This window comes from Octodon degus, unplaced genomic scaffold (assembly GCF_000260255.1).
Source record: "Octodon degus isolate 3935 unplaced genomic scaffold, OctDeg1.0 scaffold00008, whole genome shotgun sequence".
In the NCBI taxonomy this organism is placed as follows: domain Eukaryota; kingdom Metazoa; phylum Chordata; class Mammalia; order Rodentia; family Octodontidae; genus Octodon; species Octodon degus.
In genome coordinates, this window is record NW_004524584.1 from 7,301,098 (window position 1) to 7,312,557 (window position 11,460).

General features: G+C 37.7%; 1 protein-coding gene and 1 non-coding gene across 3 annotated transcripts in view; one reads left to right on the forward strand and one right to left on the reverse strand.

The window, feature by feature from the left end:
* Window positions 1-9,639, forward strand: part of Ryk (receptor-like tyrosine kinase) — a 67,936-nt gene extending 58,297 nt beyond the window's left edge. For both annotated transcript variants that reach the window (XM_023706531.1, XM_023706523.1), the window contains 2 exons: window positions 8,032-8,168; window positions 9,021-9,639. In XM_023706531.1, coding sequence (XP_023562299.1) covers window positions 8,032-8,168; window positions 9,021-9,132 — 249 coding nt within the window. In that variant the 3' untranslated portion in view covers window positions 9,133-9,639. The remainder of the gene's footprint in view (window positions 1-8,031; window positions 8,169-9,020) is intronic.
* A 1,420-nt stretch (window positions 9,640-11,059) lies between these two features.
* LOC111814243 lies at window positions 11,060-11,161 on the reverse strand. Its single transcript, XR_002819281.1, has one exon. It is a non-coding gene; the product is annotated as a small nucleolar RNA U13 (small nucleolar RNA).
* Between the last annotated feature and the right edge of the window lie 299 nt (window positions 11,162-11,460).

Below are 11,460 nucleotides of genomic sequence, written 5' to 3' on the forward strand. Positions count from 1 at the left end.
TAGAAGGTCAGTGAAATCCCCTCAGGATTTACCCTGAGATCCTGTACCTCAGATTGTAGAACCTTTGTCAGTGTCAGCCATGTGGATGAATCACGGCCATTGCTTGGCCAATGTGCTCTCTGTGAAAGCCTGAGAGAGTGTTTTCTCCCATGTGACTCTCCTTAGGCACACTATACGTCATCGATCACTTTCCTCTTTGGCCCCTATTGTTCGTTTTCTTAAAAAACAAGGAAATAACTTAAATGCTAACTTTTTTTTTTTTTTCTTGGCATATAGTATAGGGTCTACAGGGTCTCACTACATAGATTGGATTCGTAGTGATTCTCCTGTTTTCAGCTTCCCAAGTGCTGGGATTACAGGTGCGCACCACCTTGCCGAGTTTCAATTGCCTTCTCAGCGCGCCCCGGGGGCAGGTCCATGAAGCATGGCAGGCTCTGGGGATCGGGGATCAGGGATCGGACATCGGACTACCGGCCCCTGTGTCTGCCTAAGCAGGTGCTTTAATCTGCCGGCCCTTCCATGCTAATCTATCTTATCAGGGTGGTTTATGGCAATGAGGACATCCCTTCCAAGGTATTGGAGCAGTTCTAGTGTATAGGACAAATAAAAATGTTTCCTTTTTACTTTTATAGTTCGTGACAACATCAATTATAATACAGAAGAGAAGTCTGTAAAGTTACCCAGAAAGTGTAGCACATTGCTTCATACTACTCCTGTGAACCCAGTGTTATTGGAAGGTCTCTGCCTGCCCTGAGTGAACTTAATCAAGAACCTTCACATTTATAATATATGCATAAAGAGTGGTCTGTTGAATTAGCATGGGGTTAAAGAGAAAGCTAGAGTTATCAAAAGATGTTTATTATTTTTGACAATACAAAAAACTTTGTTTTATACTCTTCATCATTAATGTATAATAGTGTTTAATTTTCCAGTCATTACTTATTTCTTTTATGGTTGCAGACTTTACACATCAGCTACCTTGGACCTGTTACACAAGTATTAAGTTTACATTAAGAGAAATTAATGTTAAATATTAAGAAAAATCTAGAGGTAAAAGGATAACTTTAGACCTTAGTTTAGGAAATAAAGATTTAACATTATTAATGTTAACATATTTAGACACCAAAAAAATAAAGAATATATGGTTTTATCAAATAATTTTTTAGTTGTCCTGATTACATGGATTTACTTTAAGAATAGTTAATATATTTTCAGAAATGAGCATGTGCTGTTTTGTGGCTAAGTAGTTGCCTTGAGTATATTTTGTGTAGTTGTCATTTTTTTTTTAATGTACCTGCTACAGGGTCTCACTACACAGCTCAAACTTGTACTGATCCTCCTGTTTCAGCCTCCCCAGCACTGGGATGACAGGTGTGTGCCACCATGCCTGGTCCTGGTGGCTGGCTCAGCGTGCCTGGGGTCGGGACCAGCACAGCATGTGGTGCTGGGGATCAAACCCTGGTCCCTGCATTTGCCTAAGCAGACACTTAGTCTGCTGAGCTATCTCGCCGGCTCTTGTAGTTGTCATTCTGTATGCCAATATTATACTCATGAGATTAGAATTTCCTGTTCTCTCCTTTAGAATCTTATGGTTGTGTTTAAGATTTCCTTACCTTAGCCCTGGTGTTCTGTTGGAGTAATGCCTAAGCATTTGTGAAATGAAGAGAAGTGCCATAAACAGCTTGTGCCTGTGAGCATCTGGTCAGCACCTAATTACTATACTGGCTGTGTGTTTCCTAATTACAAATCCTAGGGCAGATTTGTAGTAGAAGTAATCTTTTCTTCAGTTGTGTATCACACTTTTTGCTTAAAGACTGGTGATTTTTGAAGTTGAAGTAGTATTTTAGTGCGTTTGTCTGTTGGAACAAACTGGTGTAGGTCAAGTAGCTGAGGCCACAGTGAACATTTATTTTTCACAGTTATCTGGAAGTCCAGAATCACAGTGTCAGCACATTGTCTGATGAGAGTCCTCTTCCAGAATTAGTGTCCATCTTCTCTGTGACCTCATGTGGCATAAGGAGCCGGGAGCTCTCTGGGGTCTCTCTTATAAATCCACGAAGGTGCCATCTTCATGTCCTAATCAGTTCTTAAAGATCTCCAGCTTCTATACTATCACTTGGCAATTAGGATTCAACACATGAGGGACATGAATTTGGGGGGTACATTCAGTCCCTTCCATTCTGTCACTTGCCTCCTAAAATTTACATCCTTCTCAAATGCAGACTACTTCCATTTCTTCTAATAGCCCTAAAAGTCTTTTACTCATTCCTGCCCCAGTAATGAAGTCTAAAATCCAGAGTCTTATCTAAATCAGATTTGAGTGAGCCTCAAGGTATACTTAGTTTGGGACAAATTCTCCCAAATAGAGTGGTGGGAAAGATTTAAGAGAGAGATCTATCCCAAAAGAGAAAAAGGAAAAACCAAATGGTTGATACATCCCACCTAAGCACAAAACTTAAACAGGGGAAACATTAACACACAAAAATCATTCTCTTGGCCTGGGGGATGTAGGTCAGTGGTAGAGCAGTCATCGGGCATGGACCAGGACCTGGGTTTGATCCCCAGTACCACAAAAAATAATAGCAATGATTTTCTTTGGCTCAATACTGTGTTTTCCAGGCCCTCTGAGGTGGCCCCCAAATCTGTGTCCCTGCAGCTAGGCAGGAAGTTTCCTGGCACTCTCTACCAGGACTCTCACCTAGGCAGAACAGTGGGAAGCCATATTTTTTCATCATGCTGCTGTGCCATCTATTATTTTCAGACCGTAGTTAACTAAGAGTAACTGACTAGATCTCTTGTACTAAAGTCAGTCAGCCTTGCATCGTAAGTTGCTAGAGTAATAGAGTATAAATCTCTTAATTCAGTAGCCCTAGCTTTCGTTAATATTACACTAAAAGGAAAAAAAAAGTATTTTGCTTATGTGCTTTTAACAAATGATATCAGTGTGTGTTTTTAGAAAAATACGTTCTATATCCTGTATCTTAAAAAGATATAGAATAACATGCTGGAAGGGAGTGATATAAGATGGATAGAACATTACTGTTTTCTAAATGTTCTTTAAATGGACAAGGCGTACATTTTCATAAAACTGGAAAAAGCAGCTTGACCTTTCCAGCTACTTCAAATAGAAGGAAATCATAGAATAAGTCTGTCTAGATTTTAAATGGTTTAAGTATCAGAGAACTTTAAAGAACAAGTTCTCCACAAATCATCCTGTGTCATTTGGTTTTGATTTTTTTTTTTAAAGGGTTAGTTAGCCAACATGTAATTAATCACTTCTGTTGGTTTTTAAGGAAATGAAACTGTAGTTTACCCTCTGGCTTGATTGTTCTTTTTTATGGTGTTTTTTAAAATATTACAGTATGTAATATGAGAACCTTAGGTGACTGCATAGTGATAAGACTTTGGTCAAAACAATGAAAGAAGCAGTTTTTAAATGCAGCTTACACATACAAGATTTTTAATGTTACCTGGGATTACTCTATGCATAGAGTGACAGTATTTATTTGCCATAGTTTCTCATTTTTTTTTCCTTCTAAAATCTGGATAGAATTGATTATTAAGTGCCTGCCTGATAGCTCAGCAAACTGAAGTGCATGCTTAGGCAGAGTGCAGGGGCAGGGGTTTGATCCCCCAGGTGCAGTGCAGGACCCGCTCATGCCCCCTCGGGTATACTGAGAAGGCCATTGAGACTGGGCGTGGTGGTGCTCACCTATAATCCCAGCACTTGGGAAGCTGAAAACAGAATCACTATGAGTCTCATCTCAGTAATTAGACCCTGTAAACCCAGTCCTAAATACAGGAAAACAAAAACAAAAACAATTGATTATTCTTGTCCAAATAAATGTCACAAAAGTAAGAACAAGCCCACTTTTATCTGAAAAGGAAGAGATAGAAACACCCTTCTAACCAGTTTCACTTCCTCAGGCTGTTCCATTTATATGGTGTCATGAGTTGACTTCTTTTTGGAAATTACACACTAAATATTGTTATAATTGTTGTTTACTAATTACTGTCAGTATTAAGATTTCATATAGAGTATGATTTTAAGATAAGAAAATACCTGGACATGAACAGGCTCTGCTCTATAACTTTTATAATTTGAAACCATTTTTACATTTTTAACAGAATAGATTATCTCAGACATAAGGGAAATTATAGTATACTCCAATTTGTGAGGATTTTAAAGCTATACACATATCTCCTTAACTCTTTATGCCTGTCCCAAAACATAGATCTACAGTCTGGGCACTCCATTCAGTAATCACCTAATAAAAGAGTATTAGATTCTACAGGGTTGGTCTTGCTTGGTATTTACACTTTGGTTTGGCTTTGGTATTTTCAGTAATGCTACTCTTAAAATGATCAGAAAGTATTCCCTCTTTTCTGGAATAGTCTTTATAGGATTGTATAGCTCACTGTGGAAGCTGAATCACCCCTCAGTGCCCACAAATCTTGATCTCCAGAATCTTAGACTACGGGCCCTATTAGAAATAGGATGCCAACAGGTCTAGTGTGCAGGTGAGGTCGTAGTCAAATAGGGTGGGCTCCAATCCAGCACGACGGTTAAAAAAGAGGAGCAAAACACTAACACATGAGGGGAGAGTTGTGTGCAGACAGGAGACACTGGCTGAAGTGCTGAGTCGCCACCCAAGGAACACCAGGGCTTCTGAACTTAGGACAGGTGAGGAAGCCAGCTAGCGGCTCTCTGCAGGATACAGATGTCAGGGCCCTGCCAACATCTTAATTTTGAATTTCCAGTCTCTAAAATATAAGACAGATTTCTGTTGTTTGAGTCGTTGGTTTGTGATATTTTATTATGATAACCTTAAACCAGTACTGATTTCTATTTTCTTTAAAATTTAATAGAATTCATCAGTGAAATAAGATGTGGAGTTTTCTTTGTGGAACATTTTATAATTGTAAATTATTTAATAAATATAGGGATACATAGATTATTTGCTCTTATATGTTGTGGTAATTTGTATATAAAAAGCTTGCTTCATCTAAATTATTGAATTTATTGGTACAATATTGAATTTTTCAAAATATTTCAGTGTGTCTGTAGAATCTGAAATGCTCATCTTTATTCCTGATGTTAATTTTATTTTCTTTGTTCCCTCTAACTCAGTGATTCTCACCTGGGGCAGTTTTGCCCTCCACCCCAAGCGGGGGACACTACCAGGTTTTGGTTGGCACAAATTGGATAATATGTGAGTGGCATCTGTTGGGTGGAACCCAGAGATGCTGCTGAATATTCTGTAGTACATGGAACAGACCCTGTACAGTAATGATAGAAGTGTTTTTTTTTTTTTTATTTTTATTTATTTGAGAGAGAGAGAGAGAGAGGTGTGTGTGTGTGTGTGTGTGTGTGGCCAGCTCAGCCCACCAGGGGGCGGGGCCGGCTGGCATGTGGTGCTGGGGGATTGAACCGCGGTCCCTGATGCCTTGCCAAGCTTGTTCTAAGTAGGTGCTTTAGACCACTGAGCCATCTCTCCAGCCCATGATAGAAGTGTTAAAGTTAAGAAAATTAGTGTAGGTTTACAACACAGGCTTTTTGTTTTCAAAATAGTCTATCACTTCATTTTAATGTAAGCACCTTATAACACAGTTCTGTTCATTCCATCCCACCCTTTATTCAATTGTAGACATATATTTTCTTATAAATCTCACAATACACGGTTAGCTGTTTTTTCTTTAGTCCCTTTTGAATGAATTTTTAAATTGAGGGGGGAAATGCTTTTACAGTTCCCACGTGTTCCAGCATGCTTCAGTTTTTGTGTAGATCCATGTTTTTGTCTGTTTTGTGTGTTTTTTTTTTTTTTTTTTCCATGTGAATGCTTTTGGGTCTTACAGTGCAGGTCTACTTTTGTTTGTTAAAAGTGTTTTATCTTCAGTTTTCAAGTATATTTTGGCTGCATTTAATTTCTCAATTTACAGTTCAAAAACATTTTGAATTAGCCCATTATTTTCTTATTGCATAGTTTCTAGTAAGAAATGTGGCTATTGTTTGCTAGTACAGGTTGAGTGTTCTATCTTGGGACTAGAAGTGCTTTGATTTTTTTTTTTTTTCTGATTTTGAATTATTTGCACTTACATATTGAAATATTTTGGGATGGGGCCCATACTGTTTCATGTACACCTTATGTACGTAGCCTGGTGTTAATTTGATACAGTATATTTAACAAATGTGTGAAACAGATTCGTGATGTAGAATTTTTCACTCAGAGATGGTTGGTGTTTGGAGCATTTCAGATTGTGGATTTGGACTACGTATGCTCAACCTGGATAAGGCATCTGTACAAATGTGCATTTTACAGAATGCTTCAAGATTTTGTTACTATTGTTAAGAAACAATTTAATGTAGTGTGCTTAGCATTTGTAAACAATATATTTATTATATCGATCTATCTATCTATCTATCTATATATATATATATTTTTTTTTACTTTTTCTTTTGTTCATTAAAAAATGCAGTCTTGGACATGCCACTAATCCGAACCTGTTTCCTCACCTTGTAAAATTGATCTACCAGTGAATTATTTTCAGGGTGCATTGTGAAATTTTGATGTGATAAAGTCTTTAAGTATCCCTAGAACTTGTAGAAACTTATAAATATACAGTGACTCACATTTATCTTCTTCCTTGCCCAGCTTGTGACCTTGGAGTTCACATAGTATAGTGACTGTGTGGACATGTTGCCCATCCTCCATGCCATATCCAGGGCAGTGGGTGGTGTGGCCAGGGCTATGCCAAATTGGGGAGCCCCGATCATTCCATAAATAGGTACTATTGCTACTGTCACAGTGCTTGCTCCTAGTGATAGTTCATATGCTGATTTTAAATAAGCTGATTTTTTACTTGAAGGTTGCAAGATAAATTTTAGTATATTTTTGTAGGTTAATTAACACTTTTAAGTACAGGGGTAGATGGAGTTCAGTGGTAGAGCAAGTGCTTTGCACATATGAAGATGTGGATCCCTGGGCATCACCTTTTCCCTAATTCAAATATTCATTTAAATATCTATGTATTTTTCATAATTTTGTATATTTTTCTCAGGATATTTTTGTTTCTATTTTGGCTGAAGTCATTCATTTTCTGTTTCTCAGTCATATAGACAACCCATAATTTTTTTCTTAATGTGTTTAGTATGAGATCTACAGGGTTTCCAGGAACTCACTGTGTAGATCAGACTCCTAGTGATTCTCCTGTTTTTGGTCTTCCAAGTGCTGGGATTATAGGAATGTGCCACCACGTCCAGTCTCAATCTCCATCTCAGTGATCCCCCCTACGAGTGAGACTGGCATAGCAGGCTGGGATCCAACCCCCGGCCCCTGTCTCTGCCAAAACAGGCACTTTAATATGCAGAGCTATCTGGCTGGCTCTGACAACCCATAGTTTTTAAAGTTATAAATGTGTGTGTGTGTGTGTGTGTGTGTGTGTGTGTGTGTGTGTATTTAAGTACAGGGTCTACAGAGTCTCGCTATATAGATCGGAGTTGTAGTGATCCTCCTGTGTTTACAGCCTCCCAAGTGCTGGGATTACAGGCGCTCACCACCATGCCTAGTCTCAATTGCCTTCTCAGTGCACCCCGCAGGCAGGGCCGGAATGGCAGGCCCAGGGATCAAACCACGGCCACTGCATCTGCCTAAGCAGGTGCTTTAATCTGCTGAGCTATTTGGCCGGCCCTAAAGTTATAAATTTTTATATTAGCAAAATCTTAGATATATTTCGTATCTGGTCTGGGATTTATATCTCATAATCAATAAAAATTTTTCTCTGATAAATATACTTACAGTATATAATACATTTACATTAAAGGATACATTCATTGTAATACCCTGTTTTCTTTCCCAGCAAGAGAACGAGCTTACTTTTTATAAATACTATTTTGCTTTCCTGAAGAGTTAGTTGAACTGCTGTGGTTTTTTTTGTTTGTTTGTTTTGTTTTTTAACTGTTAGCTGACTGAAGGCTGCAGCATCCAAATAATAGTTGTAAATGACCTTCATCTGTTTCTACTCCTTTCCTAGTGGGCCTTTGGAGTGACACTGTGGGAGCTTATGACTCTGGGCCAGACGCCCTACGTGGACATTGACCCCTTTGAGATGGCCGCATACCTGAAAGATGGTTACCGGATAGCACAGCCAATCAACTGTCCTGATGAATTGTGAGTTTTTTGGAGTGTGGACACATGAATCTCATTTCATTTAGTATATTGTTATAAAAGAAGAGATTTCCATAGTCATACAGAGATCCCTTTTGAGAAGAGTAGCTCCTCAGGCTTAAACTAGACTTTAGTAGAGAATCACAAAATCAGATTTATTCACTCTTTTCCACACTTGACATATTTATAATATGTAATGTAAGCACTATAAGTTAGTCTGGGAGACTAACGTGCACAGTGAGCAAACTGAGCACTATTATGTGACTTGTTTACACAGAGAGGCACAATCTTTATAAAGACCTTTGTCAGGGTCACCTTGACGTGCCAGTATCCATTGACACAAGGAAGATGCTCGTGCTGTTGAGAGGCACAGTTGCTTCCTGTCTTCTGCTTTCTTCCTGTAGCTAAGCTTCCATATGGTGGAACTGGGGTGGGCAGGAGGCTGGTAAGAGTAAGTGGGTGTACAGATGAGTAGTCTTCAGAATGCCCTGAAGGTTGCTGTGGAAGACCAAGGTTCGATGTAGATCCAGGGCTTCTAGAGCTTAGGTACAACTTTCTCTTAAGTTCTTCCTATCAGAACTTACCATTATTTGACTATATTTTATGTTTTTTCATTAACTTAGTATTGGTTGAAATATTTTGGTATCCTCTCATGAGGACCTATATAATTCAAATACCTAATTTTATCTTTTCATTTTAGAGTCGCCAATACATAGTAATCACTTTTAGTATATTTTGCGTATTTGCATTTATTTTTTTTCATATTTGCATTTAAACAGAAAACAACTGCTGTCAAATTAATCAAAAGATGAGGAGTGCTGTTTTCAGTAGTGACATTTTCCATTGTTCCTACAGATTTGCTGTGATGGCCTGTTGCTGGGCCTTAGATCCAGAGGAGAGGCCCAAGTTTCAGCAGCTGGTCCAGTGTCTCACAGAGTTCCATGCCGCCCTGGGAGCCTACGTCTGACTCCTCTCGGCTCCGCAGCCCCAGAGGACAGTTGCTGCTGTGGCTGTCTCCTGTGTAATGCAGTGCCAGCAGAAGCACATTTTCTTCCAGAGCACCAGGCCTTAGAAATGCTTTCAGAAGCTGAACTTTTTAAAAGACAGATATAATGATCTGGAATATGTTTTAGGTATCACTTTTATTAAGTTGAATTGAAAGGGATTTTGTAAATTTTGGGGGGCAAAATTTTTTAAAAACATAGTTACTTTGGACTAAGGGTGCATTCTTAATAAACAGTTTTTAAAATTGTTTAGACACAGGTATTTGGAATAGCTGTCTTAGTGCCAACTGCTTTTTATGTTTTTACTTCATCCAGATAATGTAGGTGATTTACCTTTAAAGTTGTTTTAATATTTTTTATCACTACTCTTAGGAATGGTTTGTGTTCAAGATACAGTACTTAGGAAAGAGAAAGCAGCATAAAAAGGTATCTGATTTACCTTGTACTTAGAAAAGGCAATACTGGAGGGAGAGAAAGAAAAGCTAAAGAGGAAAAAAAAGAAATTTAAAAAATACTTACTAGAAACAAACTACCCTTTCATAAAATAATAATAATAATGATAATAATATTTTTTTAATGTGAAGGAAAATCTGCTTTCTTATTTTGGGGGAAACAGGAGCTGAATTCCTTACATCTTAAATTTTTTAGAAATCAACTTTCCTGTGAGCCAGAGGTGGGTTTGGGGCAGATTAGTGAGAAGTAATGACAATTTTATTTATTTTTACTATCTGGGAAAGGACAGAATACAATTCCAGAAAGTGAAACCTCCTTTGTAAGGTTAAGATTCCCTTTTATTGCACCTAGGATAAGTGCTATGCACAGAGTGGGTGCTTGAGTTGTGGTTTGTTTTTAAAAAATTGTGAACTGATAAATTTTGAGCTTATCTTCAAGGGTGGCTTAAGTGTAAAATTGTTTTTTAAAAACTTGAAAAATAAAGGATTTGTTTTATATTATGACAGTATGGAAAATATTGTTCATAATGCATGATTGGTGGTTGTGCCTTTAAATATGAAAAACCTAGAGGGTCCTATTTTATTTTATGAATGTTTCATTCAATTCCAGAACCCTAAAGCTATGATAGTTGACTTTGCTCAGCTTCCAGGATCCAGTAAAACAGTGGAATCGTTTCTCCAGACCCATTAAATAAGAACTGTGTATGTATTTATGCTCAGTTATAATTGGCCTAATATAAAGTGGAATGGAACTAGGAAATAGGCATGTACCTGTTTCTCCTTCCCATTGAGAATATAGAGAGAATCATGTGTGGTAGTTGAAGGCATTTGCTGTTTTTAAATAAGCTTTATGAATCAGCCACACATCTGGAAAGCTGCTTTGAGCCATTTATAAGTTACAGATGTTTTTGTCTATAACCTACATTCTTAGGAAGCATCTAGTCAACAGAAAATTATTTCACGCTGACTGGGTAGGTATTATGCTTAGAGTCATTCAGCTTTCACATCTCTTCTAACATTCAGTTGATTCTTTGGTGTATTAAACTAGCACATTGTTAGAAATAACAGTTAAATGCCCTGTTTTGTTTTTTTCTATAATTTTGTTGTAAATGCCCTGTTAAAAAGATAAAAAGTGCTGACATCTGACTTGGTGCCCAGTTAGGAAGTACTCTCAGTCTGCTGGGGCAGTGTGGTGCCTTTAAACTTGCCTTTTTGTGTTTGTAAGTTCTTATATTTTATGTATGTTTGTTTGTTTTAGTAGATTTTCCTTGCTGAGTTAGAGGAGACACTGACATAGGAAAGAGGTAATAGTTACGAATGTTCCGTGAGTTGTGCCGTACCAGTGGTTTTGTCAAAGATTCAAGATATTGCTGGGCAGATTTTGTAGAAAATGTAATTTTTAAAAATTTTATTTATCTTATTTTTTTTTTCCTTTTCACATCAGACGGGTAATGTGCCCACGTCGTATCAAGGTTTGAGTGTGGCACATCTCATGCATAAGGCATGAACACCCAATCATCACTCTCATGAACCGAAGGATCGAAAATTAATTTTAAATGGAAAGAAAAAATTGACCACACTTATGTGATTGGTATAAGCTGAATCTTGTTGCCTAAATGTCCATTATGTTCTCTCCTTTCTTACAGTACTCCCACTGTAAGAGAATTTTAGATACAAGGAGGATTGAGATATTCTTTATGTGTTTCTTGAGTATTCACTGTATGCTCAGCTCTTAGGATCTGAAGGGAGCAAGTCAGGTGAAATTCCTCCCTTTTAGTATGTCACATTCTAATTAGGTGAAATAACGAATGTAAACAAAATTTTGCTGACTACTGTGAT